Raw genomic sequence first — 22,060 nt, 5'->3', positions numbered from 1 at the left:
CGATGGCCAGCCCCCAGGTTAAGAAGAAGAGGAAATAACAAGGTTGTTGTGCTCACAGTCACGCTCCGGTGGCCGGTGGCCGTGCCATGGGGCTGGCTGGGCGGCCAGTGGCGGGGTCGGGGTCTGCAAGGGAGGTGGGCTAGCCACGCCTGCGGAGCCCTCTCTCTGTGGGGCATGAGGCTCTCTGTGGGCCCCTCCATAGAGCCACCCTTGGGGGAATTGAGCTCTTGGCTTCCTTCTGTGCTGATGTGTGTGTTTAAGAGAGTGAGAGTGAGTGTGGGACAGGGAGGCCTCTACCGAAAAGCTGAGTGTGGCATTGCAGCAGCAGCGTGTCACAAGTCACTTTGGCTTTGTCAGGCCGCAGCGGCTATTCCCTTGCCCCTCCCCCAGTCACTATAGGGCCAAATGGATTTAGCTGCTAGGCCAGTCAAATGATGTATTGGCTTCTTGGAGGGCAGGTGTCTCTGGATAGAAGCCCCGCCTGCAGGAACCCGCAGGTATGTGTGTGTGCACCACCCATGGCTTGTGCTTCCTTCCCGCTCTCCCATGTTTGTCTGGGCCCGAGAGGACTTCTTTGGAGCAATGGTGCCTTCTACGTCTTGTCGAAGAGCCCCTTCAGATGCTCCCAGGCCTCATGTTGGGCTGGAGCAGGAAGATGGATATGCATCTGCAGGTGTCTGTTGTAACGGCATTCTGCTTTTGCGGATGCTCGCGGGCTTCCACGACGGGTGTCTCCATGGCAGGGGTGCCCCTGTTCTCAAGGCTCCTGCTCCTTTGAACTCTGACTGCTTCCGGGTGGAGGGCTCCTAGCACTATCCGTCAGATGGCCTTATGCAGCTACTCTGTCTTGTCCTCCTTAACAGATATTCTGAGGCAGGAAAAGAGGCGGAAGAAGCAGTGGGCACACATGGGAGGGTTAGAAATGGAAGACGACAACGTCTGGACCCCACCCCCAAATAAAATTCTCTGTGTGAAGCAGGGCAACTGCATGAAAAAAGTCTCATTTGAAGCACACTCTGTTGGCTTGTTCTACGTTCCTCAGGTGGAGGGCCGTGGTCTGCGTTGTGCCCACTGTACATTCCATGCTAGGGATGATCAAGACAGGGGTCACGTCTAGAACTTTGGCTGTTGGGTGGTATTTGTTGTTGTTATTGTTGTTGAGTCGTGTCCGACCCTTCATGACCCCATGGACCATAGCACGCCAGGCCTTCCTGTCCTGCGCTCTCTCTCGGAGCATGCTCAAGTCCATATTCGTTGCATCGGTGATGCTATCTAGCCATCTCATCTTCTGCCGTCCCCTTCTCCTTTTGCCTTCAGTCTTTCCCAGCATCAGGCTCTTTTCCAGTTACTTTTCTCTTCGCATTAGGTGGCCAAAATATTTGAGCCTCAGCTTCAGTATCTGTCCTTCCAATGAGCAGTCAGGGTTGATTTCCTTTAGGATGGACTGATTGGACCTCCTTGCAGTCTAGGGGACTCATAAGAGTCTTCTCCAGCACCGCAGTTCGAAAGCATCGATTCTTCGGCGCTCAGCCTTCCTTATAGGCCAGCTGTCACAGCCATACGTTGCTACTGGGAAAACCATAGCTTTGATTAGATGGAGCTTTGTCGGCAAGGTGATGTCTCTGCTTCTTACTATGCTGTCTAGGTTTGAAATGTATTAAATCCTAAACCGCCAGAATTGTAATGCTCTTAGACAGGTCTGCAATGCATCTGCGTTTGGAAAACTGCCCAGTCTCAGTCGCCCCAGCTCAGAAAGATCAACAGAGGGTCTTGTGACACCTGAAAGCAGAGTTAGGCAACCTGGTGCCCTCCAGATATTTTGGACTACAACTCTCATAAGCCCCGACTAGCATGGCCAATGGTCTGGGATTCTGGGAGTTACGGTCCAAAGCATCTGGATAGCATCAGGTTGCCTGCCCCTGCCTCAAACGCTAACGAATATATTGTGGTATAGGTTTTTATGGCCTACAGTCCGTTGATAAAGTGGACCATAGTCCACAGAAGCTCCTGCCGTAATAAATGAGTTAGTCTTTCAGCTGCCCCAAAACTCGTTGTTTTTGCTGCAACGGAGTAACACAGCGACCTGGCTGGAAATTGTTGCCATCTCAGAAAGGAGATCCTAGATGTGGAAAAGGTACTGAAGCGATGGGTGTTGGAGTCCAACACACCTCAAGGGCCCCAGGTTGGGGGAAGGCTGCTTGATGTGCCAGAGATACAGGCTGGGCTCACACTCCACCAGTTTGTCAGTGTTTTGGTGGGGAGCCAGAGACGTGGTTTGTGTTGCCTGTTTGTTTGCTGTGGTTCCCAGTCAAAACTACTTTCCAGGACACCGGTGCACATTCAGTGGGCTCGTCTTTCTGTTTCTGTCACTAGCCAAACCCGCCCGTGACCCTCATGCTGGAGGATGAGCACAGCTGGCTGTCAAAGCTGCCGTTGGTTTCTGGAGAAGGCGAAGCCAATTCGGTGATCTACAAGAAAGGTTGGAACCTCTCCCCTCGTTTGGGGGATCAGGGTGGTGGTGTGAAAAATGAAGGCATTTCCTCTGCATTATTGTCCAAGCAGGGACACAGATGCTATAAAGAGCCATATTTTTATTGGCAGTATTAGAGGTAGGATTCTTAGAGGCTTTCTTGGCCATGTTCATGTCCTGCCTTAATAATTCTTCAGCGGTTCATTAATAATGGTCCATTTTTCAGAAGGGGGAGCATCTCTTTCTGCCTTCCTTGGCAAAGTGCTGGCTGGAGATCATGAGAGTCATAGTTCCAACACATCTGTAAGGCCCAAGTTTGGAGGAGGCCGGGTTCAGCCATGTTCCATATTTTATCAGCAGGGGAATCTCTGAATTTGGTCATCCAGTCAGGCCCTCCCTTCGCCAGCAAGATGGGAATAATAAGACTGACTATGTTTGGAGCCTGTTACAAGATAATTCAGGTGAAGGACTATAAACACTTCAGAGCATCGTAGGCAGCCAATAGGTGTCTGCCCTCCAGAGAACTTTCAGGCTAAGATGGGGGAAATAACGGGGCGGGGCGGGGGAGAAGAGGTGAGAATGGCAAGGGATGGATGTGGGCCAATTACAGGTGCATGTACTAAAAAAAGTAGTTGCCTGATTTAAAAAAAAAAAGCTTGATTCCGGCTGGGTTTTGTGAATGCATGGGCTGATACTGCCACCTCTGGGCGGCCACATGAATTGCAAGCGCCAGCCATTGGAAAGTTTGCCCCAGGTGTGTCCCGTCATACCTCTGAGGAGCTCCGAGGAGCAGTTTCGGCCTCACTCCAACCCTGTGAGGTAGGCCAGGCTGAGAGACGGTGACTTGCCAACAGTCACGAAGAAAATTGCATAGCTGAGTAGAGACTGAACCTGGGTTTCTCTCTCTCTCGGGGTTTAGTGAATGAGGATGTGTTTCTCTAGCACTCTACATGGGCACAAACGTGGGCTGCAGACACACTATACATTATCTGTACATAGCTAATTAGCTGTCTGTCCATTCTGTTTGAATATTTCAATATTACAAGTCTCTGTGGTGAGGTTTTTTTCCTTTCATTTTCTGTACATAACAGAAGGCACCCTCCCCCAACCTGGTACCCTCCGGATGTCTAGGACTTCAACTCCCATCACCCCAGACAGCATGGCCAACAGCCTGGGTTGCTGGGAGTTGAAGTCCAAAACATCTGGAGTGCACTAGGTTGGGGGAGGCTAATTTAGGAAATCAAGCTGACAGCCCGTGAATAGTATTCTCTTTATATAAAGCTGTCTCTGATTAATCAATTTATGGCGCAATCTGTGCCTGTTTAGATGGGGGAAAAGCCCTTAAACTCCCAGAGTTTCCCAGCCAACCATGCTGGCTGGGGAATGCTAGAAGTTGTAGGACTTTTTTCTGTCTAACCTGGCTAATCACTCTATCAAACTCAGAAAAAAATGATAACTTAAAACTGCTCCTCCTCCTAACGTTTATCCCTGTTCTTTTTTTCTTTTTTGCACCACAAATTAATCCCCATTGCTTTTCGCTTCCCCATCAGCCCTCTGAGGCAGGGCGCTGTTGTTCCTTTTTGACGGAGAACTGAGGCTGAGGGAGTGTGGCTTTTTCAGGGCCGCTGATTATACGTTCTGGTCCGAGCTGGCTTTGGAAATGCAACTCACGGGTCTCAAGCAGCCCTCTTGCTCTTGGCTGGGGTTCTCCAGGGTTAGAGGCTCAGGGTGGGCAAGATTCCAGCTTCCCACAAATGACTCACCTCACCTTCTTCTCCTGGCACCACCCTGCCCCTAGATGATTCCATCTGGTGCAAAACCACCAAGGCCCTCTCGGAAGGAGACGCACTGAGCGCGTTCGTCATGGCTGAACCGATGGGGATCCCCAACCACACCGTGAAGACGGAAACCGGGGATTCTGCTTATCCAGCCACGCTCCCCCCCGAAATTCAGCTTCTGCCACAGCAAGCGGGCATGGCGGCCATCTTAGCCACGGCAGTTGTGAACAGTAAGTGCCCAGTGCATGGCCCGTGGCTCTTCCGTAACAGGGTCTCTGCTGGAGTAGAGCAGGACTGGGCAGATTTCAGGGTTGTGGGATCAATCAGTCAATCAACCAGTCATTTATTGTTACAGCCAATGACCCATGTGACAAGTAAAAAAATACACAAAACACACAAAATAAAATGCAGTCTGGAGAATGCCTGGTGTGGAGAATGTGGAGAGGGAGACATTTTTCTCCCACTCTCAAAATACTAGAACCCCAAAGGGGTCATCCCATGAAGCTGACTGGTGGGAGATTCAGGACAGATAAAGGGAAGGACTTCTTACACAGCACAGAGTTAAACCATGGAATTCGCTACCACAGGATATAGCGATGGCCACCCATTTGGATGGCTTTAAAAGGGAGTAGACAAATTCATGGAGGAGAAGGCTATCAATGGCTACTAGTCCTGATGGCTATATGCTACCTCCAATACCAGAGGCAGTGAGCCTCTGCACACCAGGTCCTGGGGAACATGGGCAGGAGGGTGCTGTTGCACTCATGTTCTGCTTGGGTTCCCCGTCGACAGCTGGTTGGCCCCTGTGTGAACAGAATGCTAGAGTAGATGGACCCTTGGTCTGATCCAGCATGGCTCTTCTTATGTTCTTATGTTCTTATGGATAGGATGCATGAAATAAGAGAAAACAGAATAAGAGAAAAAGCATAAAATGGGATGAAATGGAGAAAAATAAGGCAACAATATTATAAAGTTGTTGTTGTTGTTATAGTTGTTATTATTATTTACATTTCTATACCACCCCATAGCCGAAGCTCTCTGCGCAGTTGAAATACAATATACAAGGTTTAAAAGCCATTTACATAAAAGCACACAGACAATATAGACAAATGACAGATAACCAAAAACAACTTTGAACAGTCAGTCATAATTAAAGACATATCCAGGACCCATTAAAACTAATCATGTGCTGCCAAATGCCTGGGAAAAGAGAAGGGTCTTAACCTGGCGTCGAAAAGATAACAAAGTTGGCACCAAGTGGACCTCATCGGGGAGCTCGTTCCACAGATGGGAGGCCACCACTGAGAAGGCCCTCTCCCTCGTTGCTGCCTTCCAAGCTTCCCTTGGAGGAGGCACTCGGAGGAGGACCTTAGATGCTGAACATAGAGTAGAGGTAGGTTCATTTTGGGAGAGGTATGCCATCAGGTATTGCAGTCCCAAGTCATGTGTAGGGCTTTATAGGTTAAAACCAGCACCTTGAGTTGAGCTCGGAAGCATACAGGCATATTATGATCTCCCAAGGAGGATTACAGTGTCTCTGAGGTCAGTTCCTGGTGAATTTTACATGCTGCAGCCCAGGATTTGGCAACACTAGTAGTGGATGCATTTTGGTTGGAAAGCAATGAGAAAACATAAAAAGCATCTGATCATCCTGGCACGTTTACTAGAAGAGGTTCAAAAACTTTTGCGCAAGTTGCCATAGAAAGAGCAGTACAAAAGAGCATGAGTCAGCGCTTCAACCTCTCTAGAGTCACAGGGACCGTTGCATTCGTGGCAAAGGATTTTACCATATATTCCCTCCAGAACTGCTGAGGGAAGAACGTGCCAGTGCCAGTGTAAAACCGCCACGCTTGCAGGATCGACTTTGTTTGTTACTAGACCCTTGAGACCTGCTATGCAGAGCCTGGTGTAAAAGGCAAGAGTTACTGATTATGTTTTCAATTTTGGGAGTTCTAAGGTTGAAAATACGCATTACATTAATTGTGGGAAGGGAGTATTAAACCTTCCCCACCCGCACCATCTGCTCCCTGAATTCCTAGCAAGCCACAGTGCATGTGTGGGGGTTAAAAGAAAAAACTTTCCGTTGGCATTAATTGAGGCTTTTCTTCCCCTTTCTAACACCCGGGGGGGGGGGAGAGACTTTGGGGAGCAAATGGTGAGGGGAAGGTTGAATCCCCTCCTTCCTGTGCACAGTGTTCTTTATCCGAATCAGGGTCACGTGCAGTTATTCCAGATTCTTTTGAATAAAGATAAGCCTTAGCTACACACTACGCAATTACCGTAATGTGTAGTCTGACCCTGAGTACTACGTCACCTTGAATCCCCGCGTCACGAAGAACCATCTCCAGGAAGCCGTGTGGCTTTTACCGTTTCCTTCTGGCTGTTGCTCTTGGCTCGGATCACAACTAGGGATAAACCTGTGCTCCCTTCTCCCCACTCCGCTTTCCTTCCTTCCAGAGGACGTGTTCCCCTGCAAGGACTGTGGCATTTGGTACCGGAGCGAACGGAACCTGCAGGCTCACCTGATGTACTACTGCGCCAGCCGCCAGGACGCCGCTTCGCCCGCGCTGGACGAGAAGCCCAAAGAGGCCTGCCCCAATGAGCGTGTCTGCCCCTTCCCGCAGTGCAAGAAGAGCTGCCCCAGCGCCAGTTCCTTGGAGATCCACATGCGCAGCCACAGTGGTATGAGCGGCGCCTCCCCCGGCTGGGCTTCTTGGGCACGGGAGGAGGAGTGGAGGAAGGCCGAACAAACTGAGTTCCGGGAGAGGCTGCTGTATTTATTTATTTATTGCATTTCTATACCGCCCGATAGCTGAATCTGTCTGGGTGGTCCAGTTAGCGGCAAGGATACCCGTCCAGGGGTGCAGATGTGCGTGTGTGCATACATGCGCACACGCAAAAGCCACAGCACATGTTAGAGGCCTGCCCTGGCATACGTGCAGAATCGAACTGTGAAGATACAGCGACAGTGCAGCCCTGTGCACGTCTCCCCAGATGCAAGTCCTGTTAAGTTCAGCAGGTCTTACTTGCTGTTGAGTAACTGTGTGTCGGATTGTAGCCTGAGTAACAAATACTAAGACACATTGGCAGAGGAGGTGTAATTCCATCAGGAAATATCCACAGACAGATTGAAAGGGCCTAAAAAAATCATCCACGTTAGATTTTTGCCCCAGTTCCTCACAGGAGACTTGGAACAATTTCCGAGCCTTCGGGGAGCAAATAACACCGCCCTCCCCGTCCCCCAACAGCCAGGCACAACTGGGCGAGCATTCAGCCCATCGCCGCACAGGCACTCCCAGGAATGTTTCCAGCGGTAAACCTGTGTAAACACATTTGCCGTTTTTCCAGGGATACAAGCCAGTCCCAGCAGACAGCTACAGACGAACTAGATTTGGCTAGGCAAGCTGGGCTGGCCGCAGTGAGTGCCCCCAGAGGTCGCTTGGGGCTGCCCTGCCGTTAGAAGTGCAGTTCTGCAGCTGCGTCACAGCATTCTCCACAGTGCTGCAAAGGACCCTGGGTGCATCTCTGGGATAAGGCATTGCCTGCAATCAGGGCTACCCGGGATAACACCCACTTGGGAGGATTGGAATATCGTGGGCCGGCCCTGCTGTTTGGGCAATGGGATGAAGCCTTTGTTGTAGTTCCTTCCGCTCATGCTGTCATTGGCCTCTGGGCTTCTCTTTCAGGGGAGAGGCCATTCGTCTGCCTCATCTGCCTTTCCGCCTTCACCACAAAAGCCAACTGTGAGCGCCACCTGAAGGTCCACACAGACACACTCAGTGGTAAGTGAGTGATACCCAGGAGATGCATCTCAGAATTAATACTTTGCAGGGTACCACCAGCCATACTTCTTGACTGTGGGAGTATTAGTTTGGAGCAGCGACAGTTCACTGAGGGTTCCATGAACCTAGAAACAACAGAGTCCCAGCCCTGGAGGCCCTCACCGATTGTGTTAGACTCAAAGCTAGTGTCATTCCTAAGAGGAGGTGGAACTGCAAATTTTTCCTCTTCCCTCCCTATCCCTTTTTCCTTGTATCCCTTTTTTCCTCCCTATCCCTTTTTCCTTGTCTTTTTTAATTAATGTGTTTATATATTTTATTTGTACCCTGTCTGTCTACCAAAAAATGGCACTCAAGATGGCTTACAGGACCAGTTAAAATGGATTAAACCAATACATTGAAATGCAATAAAAACATAACAATTACAGAAAAAATATTATTAAAACAGTACCTAACCCGCCAGACCCACTTACAGGTTAAAAGCCTCCTTAAATAAGGCAGTCTTTGCCTGCCAGCAGAAGGACATCAAAGAGGGATCAAACATAGCCTCCCTTGAGAGGGCGTTCCACACTCTGGGACCAGCCACCGAAAAAGCCCCGTCTCGTGTCGCGACCAAAGACACCTCTGATGGTGGTGGTCTCAAAAGGGGCCTCTCCAGAAGATCTTAGGAACCGGGCAGGTTCATAGGGGAGAAGGCAGCCTTTCAGGTAGCCTGGTCCCAAGCTCTACAGGGCTCTATAAGTCATAACCAGCACTTTGAATTCTGCTCGGAAACAGACTGGGAGCCAGTGAAGCGGTTGTAATAAGGGAATTGCATGCTCACTCTAAACGGCCCTGGGCAACAGTCTGGCTGCAGCATTCTGGACGAGTTGAAGTTTCTGAACAGTTTTTGAAGGCAGCCCCATGTAGAACACATTACATAGAATCATAGAATAGTAGGGTTGGAGGAGGCCTACAAGTCCATCGAGTCCAACCCCCTGCTCAATGCAGGAATCCAGGTCAGAGCATCCCTGACAGATAGCTGTCCAGCCTCGTCTTGAATGCCTCCAATGTAGGAGAGCCCACCACCACCCTAGGTCATTGGTTCCATTGTCGTATTGCTCTAACAGTCAGGAAGTTTTTCCTGATGTTCAGCTGGAATCTGGCTTCCTGTCACTTGAGCCCATGATTCCGTGTCCTGCACTCTGGGATGATCGAGAAGAGATGCTGGGCTTCCTCTCTGTGGCAACCTTTCAAGTCCTTGAAGAGCGCTATCCTATCTCCCCTCAGTCTTCTCTTCTCAATGCTAAACATGTCCAGTTCTTTCAGTCTCTCTTCATAGGGCTTTGTTTCCAGTCCCCTGATCATCTTTGTTGCCCTCCTCCAAACCCTCTCCAGTTTGTCTGCATCCTTCTTAAAATGTGGTGCCCAGAACTGGACACAGTACTCCAGATGAGGCCTAACCAGTGCTGAGTAGAGGGAACTAGCACTTCCCAGGATTTGGAAGCTATGCTTCTATTAATGCAGCCCAAAAGAGCATTTGCCTTTTTTGCAGCCACATCACACTGTTGGCGCATATTCAGCCCGTGATCTAGAATGATTCCAAGATCCTGCTCGCTTGTAGTGTTGTTGAGCCACGTATCCCCCATCTTGTAACTGTGCATTTGGTTTCTTTTTCCTAGGTGCAGAACTTGGCATTGATCCCTATTAAATGTCATTCTGTTGTTTTCTGCCCAGCACTCCAGTCTATCCAGATCACTTTGAATTTTGTTTCTGTCTTCCAGGGTATTAGCTATCCTGCCCAATTTTGTGTCATCTGCAAATTGGATCAGCATTCCCTGCACCTTCTCCTCCAAGTCATTAATAAAAATGTTGAAGAGCACTGGGCCCAGGACTGAGCCCTGCAGTACCCCACTCATTACCTCTCCCCAGTTTGAGAAGGTCCCATTGATAAGCACTCTTTGAGTCCGATTCTATAGCCAACTGTGGATCCACCGGATCATTGTTTCATCTAGCCCACTTTGTGCTAGTTTGCTCATCAGGATATCATGGGGCACTTTGTCCAAAGCTTTGCTGAAGTCGAGGTATATGATGTCTACAGCATTCCCACGGTCCACAAGGGAGGTTACTTGATCAAAAAATGTGATCAGACCTGTCTGGCAAGACTTGTTTTTGACGAATCCATGTTGGCTTCGAGTAATCACTGCATTGTTTTCAAGGTGCTTCCAAATGGATTGCTTTATCATCTGCTCCAGAATTTTCCCAGGGATTGATGTCAGACTGACTGGTCTGTAGTTCCCAGGTTCCTCCTTTTTACCCTTTTTGAAGATAGGGACAACATTAGACCTCCTCCAGTCATCTGGCACTTCCCCTGTCCTCCATGATTGCTCAAAGAGAATAGACAGTGGTTCTGAGAGTTCTTCTGCCAGTTCCTTTCCTTTATTACTCTCGGGTGCAGTTCATCTGGCCCTGGATATTTGAACTCATTCAAGGTAATGAGGTGTTCCTTGACCATATGCCTATCAATCTCAAGCTGCAATGCTGCCCCTTCAGCCTGTACTTCGCCTTTGCCAGGGGGGTCATCGACCCTCTTTTGGGAGAAGACTGAGCCGAAGTAGGAATTGAGCACCTCTGCCTTTTCTTTGTCCTCTTTTATCATTTTGCCATCCTTATTTAATAGCTGATCCACCATTTCTTTCCTCTGTCTTTTACTATCCACGAAAGCCTTTTTGTTGCTTTTAGCATCCCTCACTAACCTCAGCTCATTCTCAGCTATAGCCTTCCTGACGCCATCCCTGCAATTCTGTGCTCCCTGCCTGTACTCTTCCCTTGTTGCTTGGCTTTCTTTCCACTTCCTATATGTGTCCTTTTTTGTTTTCAGGTCATCTTTAAACTTTTTGTGAAGCCACATTGGCTTCTTCTGTTGTCTTCCACATTTTTTCCTTGTTGGAATGGTTTGTAATTGTGCCTTGAGAATTTCCTTTTTTAAAAGCTCTCACCCATCTTGGACTCCTTTTCTCGTTAGTGTCACTTGCCATGGGACCTTACTGATCATTGTTCTGAGTTTATTAAAATCGGCTTTCCTAAAATCCAGGGTACGCGTCTGACTACACTCGGCTTTTGCTTCCCTTAGAACCAAGAACTCAAGTACAACATGGTCGCTTTCCCCCAGAGTTCCTGTAACTGCTACTTTATCCACTAAGTCATCTCTGTTGGTTAGGATCAAGTCAAGGATAGCCGATCCTCTAGTTCCTTCCTCTGCTTTCTGTAGGAGGAAGTTATCCACCTCACAAGTCAGGAATTTCCTGGAGGGGCCATGTTTTGCAGAATTTGTCTCCCAACAAATATCGGGGAAATTGAAGTCCCCCATTACTGCTACATCATGCTTCCTTGAAACATTAGCTATTTGCTTTTCAAGTTTCGTCCTCGTCTTCTCCTTGATTGGGTGGCCGGTAGTAGCCTCTGACCACAGTAGTCCAAATGGGAAGTAACTAAGGCATGTATGACCATGGCCAGATCAGACATCTGTAGAAACAGGCGCAGTTGGTGCACAGGCCTCAGCTGTGCAAACACACTCCTGGCCACCGCCGAGACCTGGGCCTCCAAGTTCAGGACTGAGTCCAGGAGGACGCCCAGACCATGATCCTGAGTCTTCACAGGGGGTGTAACCCCATCCAGCACAGGCTGAATCCCTATTCCCAGATCTTTTTAGATTACAAGTCCTTTACTGACTGCGTGTAAGCTGCTCTGAGACCCTTTTTGGAGGAGGAGCGAGATTAGAAGACGTCAAATAAATAAATGAACATGATTGTGAGGAAGCGCCATGCTGCAGCAGTGAAGCTGGAGGGCGAGGAAGCAGCCAGTGGCCGGAGGGTTGGGTCAGGAACAATGTGGCGCCTCCAGATGTTTTGAGCTACAGCAACCATAATCCCTTACCATTGGTCATCGTGGCTGGGGCTGATGGGAGCTGTAGTTCTAAACTTCAGGAGGGCACCATGTCGGGGGAGACAGCTGGGAGAGAGGCGTGTAGGAGACTGCTGGGAGAGAGGCGTGTCTCTCACTCTCGTTGTGAAGGTGGAGAGAGCTGGAGCGCTTTGGGATGGCATTCTTGCACAGTGAGTGTGGCAGAGTTCATGAGCACCATTTTCCTCTTTGTTGCAAAGCAGGGGTGCACAGCCTCAGGCCCGGGGGCTGAATTCAGCCCTCCAAGGCTCCACAGATGGCTCCGCCCCTTTCCCCTCAAATACAGAAGGTTTGGTGGATTCACAGCTTTTGTGCAGTTTTTCCCCCATTCTGAAAGGTTGAATTGCCTCTCCTAAGGCTTAGTGACTGGCAGGAAGAACCTTAAGCTAAAATAGGCTGGTGTTTTGGCCCTGCCCCCATTTCGCTTTGGCCCTGCCCACCCCTGGAATGGAATGGCCCCATGTGAAGGATTGCTGGAACCAGTTCCAACCTTCCTGCCGGGTAGGACCGCTCTGGAACTAATTCCAACTCTCCTGCAAAATAGGACTGGCCAAACCCAGTCTTCCAGTCCCCCAAAATACCCAGTAGCCACCCTGCTAGGCCGAGAGGCACTGAAATGAGCACCACGGTTATGCAGAGAAGTCACACCAACTAAAGGCTGGATAAAGGTTTAAAAAGGTAAAAATAAAGGGGTAGAGGGAGAGGGAAGAATGGAAGTAGCAAGTTGCACAAGAGGGTACAAAGCCAAATTACTCAAACGTACACAGAGAGCCTTACAAACGCACACCCACACAAAATAATAAAGCAGCCTCACCTATCGTTAACAAACCTAAGGATGGGTCTCCCAGGATAGCAACCAGTCGTCAGCAGATCCAAAATCACCAGGACGAAGGGAGACCCCGTGCCTCGACCTCAGCCCTCTTTCAAAGCCCAGCCCAGGGCAGAGCTTCCTTTAGCCGATCACCGGCTCAGACCCTGGGCAGACTGCCCTTGCCGACGAAGAGGCTGGAACTCCCCACCAGACCCAGCTGTTGTCACTCCCCAGGTAACAGGAACTGCGCCTGGCCTTGAGCGGCGGGCCGAGGAGCCTCTAGATAACACACCACCCCAGGTGATTACATCAGATGTGACAGCCCGGCCTCATCCCAGGCTGGAAAACAGGCCGTCCTGCTTGACACCCCACGATAGCATTTTAGCAATGGCATCCAGCCCTCAGGCGTTCTGCAAGAGGTTCTGAGCTCCGCACCATCAGCGGACCTTGTCCCTTGCACCATGTGTGCTGCTTGGAGGTACGGCCCCCTCGCACTCGCTTCCCCACCCCAACCTGATCCTGGGTTGTGACTCCGTGGCCAGGAGCAGCGTGGTGTGCAGAAAACACGGGCTTTCTTCCCCGGCATCTTCCACTAGAAAAGGTCTCCGGCAGCAGGGCTGGGAAAAGCCTTGGAGAGCCAGAGCCTGTCAAAGCAGCAGTGTACAAAATGATGCCTGGGGTGGAGAAAGTGGATGAGGAGACATTTTTCTCCCTCTCCCATAATGCTAGAACCCAGGGTCGCATAACATGTCATCCCTTGAAGCCGACTGGTGAGCAATTCAGGGCAGATCAAAGGCAGGACTTCTTCACACAGCGCAGCGTCAGACTATGGAATTCGCTACCACAAGACACAGTGATGGCCTCCCATTTGGATGGCTTTAGAAGGGGGTTGGACAGATTCATGGCTATGTGCTCCCTCCAGAACCAGAGGCAGTGAGCCTATGGAAACCAGTTGCTGGGGAACATGGGGGCGCTGCTGTTGCACTCTTGTGGGTTCCTGGTCGACAGCTGGTTGGCCACTGTGTGAACAGAATGCTGGACTAGATGGACCCTTGGTCTGACCCAGCAGGGCTCTTCTGATGTTCTTCAAGTGGACAATATTGGGCTAGGTGGACCAATGAAGGCAGTTTGATGCACCCCCATTTCTCAGGCTCTCCCCTGTGTCTGCAGGTGTCTGCCACAGCTGCGGCTTCATCTCCACCACCAGGGACATCCTCTACAGTCACCTGGTCACGAATCACATGATCTGCCAGCCAGGCTCCAAGGGGGAGGTCTATTCTCCAGGGGCCACAGTTCCCACTCCTGCCACCAAACCACTAACCCCAGGTAAGTCATGGTCTAGAGGGCCTCCAGAGCCTGGCGTGAAGTGGGGCCAGTGTGGCATAGCGGGTAGAATGTCAGTGTAGGACTGGGAAACCCGGGTTCAAATCCCCACTTGGCCATGACATTGGGCCTCTCTTCCTCTCTCAGCCTTGCCTACTTCAGAAGTTTGTTGTGAGAATGAAATGGGGGAAGGAACTATGAAAGGAAAGGCCGGATAGAAATGTTGTTGTTATTAACTGGGGAAGGGTCTATTCTAAGGTGTTGGAGAAGAGGGTAACGTGCAGAATTCCAGTAGGGATTCAGCTTAATTTGGGGGGTCGCGTCCACACAGAGACTTCAAAAGGGATTGGTTGTTTGGGGCATGTACATCTAAGACAGCCTTCCCCAACCTGCCCCCCCCCACCCGATGTTTTGGACCGTAAATCCTAACAGACCCAGCCAGCGAGGTCAGGAAGGGTGAGAATTCTACTTAGGAATGTCAGAGAAATCCACAGCAGAAGCAGATGAGTTCAGATTTCTATGAATCTGACCCACAAATTCCGCAGCAGACTGGCTTTTCCCGAGTTGCACAGATCCGGTGGACTTGCAGAGTGGTTATTTTATTTTCCCAAATTTTGTGCAAATTTAGTCGTAGAGAAATATGTAAAATAAAAAAAACACTGGCTGAAAATGCGTATTTCTCCCCATAGGCTAAAGCATGAAAATGCACATTTGGGGAAGGAGTTGAGCATTTGGGGGGATTTGTGCAGCAAGAACTTGCGCAACCGCAAATTTGCGCAACTGTGAATTTGCACAAATTTGGGAAATTGAAAAAAATGATTCCATCAGTGAGCGGACAACGGAATGAAAGGCACCTGAAAATTCACAAAATGCAGACTGAACAGATTTTATAAAAGCTGTACATCCCTAATTTTAGCCCAAAACATGTGGAAGGCACCAGGTTGGGGAAGGCTGATCTAAGCTCTTTGCCATGCACATACACTCAGATAACTAATGGCAGGGTGAACCCCCCCCCCCACCACCACCACAATCATACTTAGAATTGGGCTTCCCTCAGAACATGGAAAATAGCTCGGTCTATTCCAAGTCTAACTGGATCTCATGGTCGCCTGGTTGCTTCATTGCAAACGCAACAGAGTCTGAACCACAGAACGTCTACATTGCCCCCCCCCCCGCAACAGCTGCCCACCTGCCCGCCGAAACCCCATCCCTCCCATTCACCCAACTTGCTGCTCTGGAGGCAGGAGCGGTTCACGGGAGGAAGGGTCAGAATATTTCTTCCTCTCCCCACGTCGGTGCCTTGCACATTGCTATGGCTGTGAGCCGGGCACTGGGGAAAGTAGCTTTCCTAGTGCTACTGAGAGATGTCGATAGTGCTGGGGAAATTAAATTTCCCAATGCTCCCTCGGTTCCGCTACCACTCCAGAAGCAAGTTGGGAGGCGAATTGGACATGGGGGTAGGAAAATGAGGCAGGGCTTACTAGGTTGGATGTTAATCTGATCCAGAGAAGAATTTGGGGCGCCTTAACATTCACCCTGAATTTGAGGAAAGCAATACGGGCTGCCAGGTTTTGCCTTTCTGAGCCCAGAAATGCAAAACTTGGCAAGACAGCTACCAATGGCCAGCTCCGCGTTGGTCCCCCAGCCCCAAGCTGTGAGAACACGCCTGAGAAGCTGTCTGAAGACATCTCTGCATGGGACAGTGTGAGACCCTCACTTGTGGCCGCTCCTCTCCCCGCAGGCTTGAGTGCGCCCGGCCCAGCCCCAACACTGAAGTGCAGCTTCTGTGGCTATGCTGCCGACTGCTTGCCCAGCCTCCAGCAGCACGTGGTTCTGCACAGCACGGCAGCTGCCAATCTGCCAGGCGCAGAGCCCAAAGCTGCCCAGAGCCAGCCAGATGCCTCTGCTACACCAGCGGCACAGGGAGCCAAGGTGCCCCCTGCAGAGGAAGTGGCCAACGGCTCCCCTCCCCAAGAAGGACATTCCTCCGCCACTGTAGTGGATGGGGCGCCACCAGTGAGGATCAAGGAGGAGCCCGTCAGTGAGGGGGAAGCTCCCAAAGGAACTCCCCAGGCCGGTCCGGAGCTGGAGCCAGAGGCCTCTTCCAGGACGTCCTCTCCACACAGCCTGCATTCCGTGAAAGTGAAGTCTGAGATTGCCAGCCCCACTCCCGGGTCCAGCCCAGTGCCCAGTGAGCTGGGCTCCAGCACGCCGGGTGGCACGATCTTTCTGCCCCAGTACATGTTTGGCCACGAGGCGACCGTGGTGCCGCAAGCATCGGAGATCTTGGCCAAGATGTCGGAGCTGGTGCACAGCCGCCTGAAGCAGGGCCATGGAGGGGTGCCCCCGGCCCTCTTCCCAGGCACCCCCGTGCCCAAGGGCGCCACCTGCTTTGAGTGCGAGATCACGTTCAACAACATCAACAACTACTATGTCCACAAGCGGCTGTATTGCTCTAGCCGCCGCATGGCTGAGGAGAACCCCCCTGGCCCTCGCAAGCTAAAGGCAGCACCCTCAGCCATCCCCAAAGGCCCGGCTGCAGCCGGGGTGCTTCTGTCACCCCCACCGCTTGGAGATGGCAAGGCAGCGCAAGAGGGGGAGGTCGGGAGAGGCACCACCCCGCCTGTCCCAGAGATCAAGCAGGAGATCAAGGTGGAGGAGGGAGCAGCGAAAGCCAGCCCTTCCCCTGAGGCAGATGGCCCCGGGCGCGTCAGCGAGGACAGCCAAAGCCCCGGGGGCAGCTCCGTGGAGGAGCCGGACGACGACCCCAGCCGGACCGTGTGTGAAGCCTGCAACATCCGCTTCAGCCGCCACGAGACGTACATGGTGCACAAGCGCTATTACTGCGCCTCCCGCCACGACCCGCCGCTGCGCCGGAGTGGCAGCAGCACCGGCAAAGTGCCCTTCCTTCCTCAGCCTATCCGCACCCGCAAACGGCGCAAGCTCTACGAGATCCACAACGCCACCAGCCAGCTCAGTGGCACCCCAGACATCACGCGCCCCGAGGTGCCGCCTGTGGTCCCAGCTCTCATTCCGGTGGTCAAGGCCACCCCTTCCCCCAGCTCAAGCCCCGATGCCGAGGGGCCCATTGACCTGAGCAAGAAGCCCCGGCTCCACAGCGGGGGGGAGGTGCTTCCGGCCTCGCTCCTGCCCCTGGCGGACTACCATGAATGCACGGCGTGCCGCATCAGTTTCCACAGCCTGGACAGCTACCTGGCCCACAAGAAGTACTACTGCCCAGCCACACCGTTGCAAGCCAGCACCCTGGAGCAGCTGCAGAAGATCAAGGGGGCCATCCCGGTCCTCCTTAAACCTCGGGGCAGCCCCGAGGGGCCGGCTGAGGAGCACGACGGGGGGGCAGTCAAAGCAGAGAAGGCAGTGCCTCCTCTCAGCCCCGCCGCCCCCCCAGCCGCCTTCCCCAGTGTGGACCCACCTCAGCAGCGCTACCTGGATGCCAAAGCCCTGCACCTCCAAGGTGCTAAGGTGCCTCTGGCCGTCTGCCCCTACTGCCCGCTCAACGGGGCAATCAAGGGGGACTTGGTGGAGCACTTCCGCAGCAACCATGGCCTCTTTGTCGCCAAGACTGTGGCAGGCGCCGCTTTGATCGAGGCCACCCGGACGCTGGCTGAGGGCAACCTGCTGCCCCCGCTGCCTGCCACCTCCCCACCCCAGCCCCTCCCCAGATTGCGCAAGGACAGCTGCAGTGGCAAAGAGCTGCCTGCCCCACCAGTGTCGAACGGGAGCCCACACCCCACCGTTTCCCCGCAGCCCCTCCTCTCTGTCTCCCCGTCCATCCCCTTGCCTGTCTCCCCCCTGCCTGAGCCCCCCGCTAATGCTCCCTCTGGCTATACGGACAAAAGCGTGCAGACCCCGCCGGGCAAAGGGCCCCCCGCCCCTCTCGCCAACGGCAATCATCGGTACTGCCGCCTCTGCAACATCAAGTTCAGCAGCCTGTCGACCTTCATTGCCCATAAGAAATACTACTGCTCTTCCCACGCTGCCGAACACGTCAAGTGACGCCTCGCCCGTGCCCGAGTGTCGTTTGCCTGCTCACCAGTGCGGGCTCTGGCCAGTCGTGGCTGCAGGGGCCACGGGTGCGGGAGCGACCTGCCCAGATGAACTCTTCTGCCACCGAGAGCTCTCTGCCCCCTCAGCTCTGGAACTGGGGAAGGGTTGGTTTTGCACTGGGGATGTGCAAGGGGAGCTGGGTCTCCCTCAGGGGCTGGCCAAGCCCTAGAGAGGGACAACTGAGTTTGCACGGCAGGGATTGGGGATGCGTTGGCAGGCCTGGGGATCTCTAAGGCCCCTCACTTATAAGGAGGAGCCAATGCACCGGCACTGTGGCTAACCCCCTCCGCCCAGTCCAAGCCTGAATAAGAGTTCAGGGATCACCTCTTTTTCATCTGGGGCATGGGAGGGTGGTTTGGGGGAGATGCAGCCTTCCTATCAGTCTTGAGCCTAGGGTTAGCCTAGGGTTAGCAGACTTGGAACCCTAGCGGTGTGGATCATTTGAAAGTGGGCAGCAGCTGTTTAGGTGAAAATCTGGGCCATATGGCCACGTATGCCGCTGGTGAATGGGAGCCCCCCTCTGCTTTTCTACTGCCTCCCCCCCAAGTTTACACTGGCTCTTTTTTGAGAGGGTCAGAAGCCCCTGTTGCTTCTCTCCCCTTTTTTTTTCCTGTTTCCCTGATGCCTTTCTCTCAAGTTCTGGTGGCCATCAGCCAAATGTTACTGCTTTAAAGTGACAAGATCCCCCATTTCTGAGGAGAAACCTTAACGAATCACAAAAGACCTCTGAGTCCTGGAGTCCATTTTGAGGGCTTCATTTTAAGCCAGGGCTTGGGTCCTGCAGCTGTTTTTTTTTCTTTTGGGGGGCATAATAAAGTCATAATAAAGAAGCAGCGGCCTGAGCATGTACAGAGTGCCTATTCTTCACCTAAAAGAAGACCCAAACATCTCTAGATGCCACACACCCCTATTTTAGAATCCCTGCTCCCTAACCCTAGGTACACAGCTGGGTTTTGTGTTTTTTTGTGCGGTTTTTTTTTTTGTGAAGGTTTTTTTGTGAACCGCCCAGAGAACTTCGGCTATTGGGCGGTACAGAAATGAAATAAATAAATATAAATAAATAAATAAATAAAATAAAAATAAAAATAAACCCAGCTGTGTACCTGGGGTTAGGGAGCAAGGATTCTAAAATAGGGGGTGTGGCATCTAGAGATGTTTGGGTCCCAAGACTTTCTTCAAAATGAATCACTAAGGATGTGGGTCCATTCAGCAATTTAGGTGCTAAAGAGGAGACTGCAGTAAGCGTCGACACACAGAATCACTGTGTGGTGAGTTTTTCCTGTCATCCTCTTGTTGAACTTTTTTGACAAAGGCACTCCCTGTGGTCAGGTTTATATTTCACCATGCTTTAAATTACTTTCCATAAAAGGGGTGGAGAACCGTTTCCGTCCGGATTCCATTCTGGAGAGGCTCTCGGTGGCTGCATTCCAGTGGTGGGTGGAGCTGAAAAATCAGAAACAAAACACCATCCCCTTGTTACCAATTTATAGTAGGAAGTCTGTCTACTAAGAAGAAAGCATGAGCAGCATGTCTGCTCACAAGTAAGGCGGGCAAGCCTGTGCATGTGTACTCAGAAGTAAGAAGGAAAGAATCGCTTAGCAGCACTTTTCAGTAGCATCTCAAACAGCCAGCCTCTACCTTTGAGTAGACATGAACATCATGTCTACTCACAAGTAAGCAGGGCAAGCCTTAGAAGGCTTAGAGACTACATGATTACTCACAGTCCTTTACAGGACAAGGATTAGAAGGAAGCAGGACAGACTCAGCAGCGCTTTCAAATATCATTTCTACTCAGACATATGCACGACCATCATGCCTACCCACAAAGATGCAAGGCAAGCATCTGTGTGTCTACTCAGAAGTAAGCAGGGCACACCTCTACGGGATGAGGCTCAGAAGGAAGCAGGACAGTCACTCAGCAGCTTCTTCCCTCTGCCCCGCAGGGAAAGCCTCCTGTCTCTGATCAGCAGCTTGGAGGTAAGAGCTTTCCCTTGTGTGGCAGAGGAGCCAATGCCAGGGAACAAAGCTAGATGGGGAACCGCTGCATGCCTTACCAGGGCCAGTAAATTTCTCCCCTTTGGTCACCTGTTCCCATTGCCAGTTCTCCTCCCTTTTGCTCCTTTCTGACATCTGTACTTGGTCTTGCTTCCTCCACTCTCCCCCGCACCCGCTGGTGACCTCCCCTCTTTGCCCCCAAACCTCCAGCCCACAACAAGATTCAGCAAAGGCTGCCACAGCTAAATTGAGTCACCACTTACTTTGCCTAAAAAGCCTCCAAACCGATCCTTTTAGAAACCCATAATAAATCTGGGTACATCGGCTCACAGCAAATCACCTACTTTTTCTCCCACCACCACCACCACCACCACCTACAGCCTTTACACAGTGTATAGACATGTGCGTGAGAGAGAGGACACCTGTACTCACTCAGCAGTGAGGAAAATGTACTCTGTGTATGCTCAGAGATATCAGTGTTTCTTGGCATGCCTTGCCGTTTGAAAGCGAGGTCTGGGACTAAACAAAGCCACCACCATCTAGCTGTTGGGCATATTGTTTTTACACAGGACAGATCCCACATTTTTTGAGGCAGGGGAGAGATCACAAACCCCACCCCTGATGGAAGCAGCACTCCTCGAGTTTACAAGAGACTCCTCTGGATGCCTGTTGGTAGAAGCAACAGGGATGATATTCAGGCAACAGGTAGTGTCTCAAAAGCAGTAGATTATTCTTGGGTAGCTGTCCATAAACAGCAAGGTACAGGCCTGTTTGCTGTACTGAAAAGCTCAAGCCCCAAAAGATGCCATTTGGCCTGGCTTAATTCCACTGGTGTGGGCCCGTGGGATTTTGCAAGGTGTGGAGCTGGCTGCTGCAGGTCACAGACCAGGCCAAAAGCTCCTTGTGGTCCACTCACAAACACCCCAGAACCAAATCCCAGTCTGAATGGGGAGAGGGGTTTTCTGTTGGCACTTGTTCATTTCCATCTTAGGATGGTACCCTGAAGGCTCAAAGGCTTCCTGGGCATCCCTCGATCAGCTGGTGTGCAGACCCTTTGCCCAAGGAGGGGTGGGTGCCCATCCCCTTATAGGGGAGCAAGGAGGCTGTCTCGTCTTCCCTTTCTGCAGAGCTAGTGGGGTGGGTGGGAGGGAGGGTCTGCCTTTGGGTGTGCATTTCTCCCTTTCCCTTCCCCCAAATTGTTGTCCGGTGGGTTAACGTAGAATCTTTGTGGCCTGGAACTGAAATGCAAACAAGACAGCACTGAAGAGGGAGAGGGAAACTCCGCGTGGGAATTGTGTGCATAAGTGTGTACAGAAATAAATGTCTACTGAACCTTGGGCCTCAGAGTTGTCTTTGCATGGATGCATGGGGCAGGGCTGGCATCAAGTCAGCATGGTTGGGCACTAGGGATTTTCATGATTCTGACCCACAGATTCTGCAGCGGACCGGCTTTTCCTGTCATGCACATTCCACGGACTTCTGGGCCAGTTTTCTAACTTTCCTGAATTCTGCGCAAATTTCGTCATAGAAAAATACACACAATAAAAAACCCTGGCCAAAAATGTGCATTTCCCCCATAAACTAAAGCATGAAAATGTGCATTTGGGGGGACTTCGCACATTTTCATAAACACAAATTTGCACAACTGTGCATTTGCCCAAATGCAAACTTGCGTGAATTTGGAAACAAGAAAATCTGATTCCATCCATGGGTGGACAGTGGAATGGAAGGCGCCTGACAGTCGGTGAGACAAAGACGGAATGGATTTTACACCACTGTACATCCCTATTGGGCACCTGCCGAGGGCCCAGTGCCAAGAGCCCTCTGGAGCTGCTCCTCTTCTTCACCATTGCAGCCTGCTTGTTCCCCTGCCTCTCGCTCCAGCCCAGACAAT

General features: G+C 51.5%; 1 protein-coding gene across 11 annotated transcripts in view; it reads left to right on the top strand.

The window, feature by feature from the left end:
* Window positions 1–21,498, top strand: part of ZFPM1 (zinc finger protein, FOG family member 1) — a 151,017-nt gene extending 129,519 nt beyond the window's left edge. For 10 of the 11 annotated variants that reach the window (XM_084812792.1, XM_084812789.1, XM_084812787.1 and 7 more), the window contains 6 exons: window positions 2,374–2,479; window positions 4,269–4,478; window positions 6,706–6,930; window positions 7,935–8,030; window positions 13,951–14,106; window positions 15,845–21,498. In XM_084812792.1, coding sequence (XP_084668918.1) covers window positions 2,374–2,479; window positions 4,269–4,478; window positions 6,706–6,930; window positions 7,935–8,030; window positions 13,951–14,106; window positions 15,845–18,120 — 3,069 coding nt within the window. In that variant the 3' untranslated portion in view covers window positions 18,121–21,498. The remainder of the gene's footprint in view (window positions 1–2,373; window positions 2,480–4,268; window positions 4,479–6,705; window positions 6,931–7,934; window positions 8,031–13,950; window positions 14,107–15,844) is intronic. The other variant, XM_084812790.1, reaches the window with a different exon arrangement.
* The last annotated feature ends 562 nt before the right edge of the window (window positions 21,499–22,060 follow it).

The sequence above is a fragment of the Heloderma suspectum genome, chromosome 8, assembly GCF_057233095.1.
Source record: "Heloderma suspectum isolate Gila_16-S chromosome 8, 16-S_ref, whole genome shotgun sequence".
Classification (NCBI taxonomy): domain Eukaryota; kingdom Metazoa; phylum Chordata; class Lepidosauria; order Squamata; family Helodermatidae; genus Heloderma; species Heloderma suspectum.
Note: the sequence above shows the minus strand (reverse complement) of the source record. Positions and strands in the feature narration are given on the sequence as shown.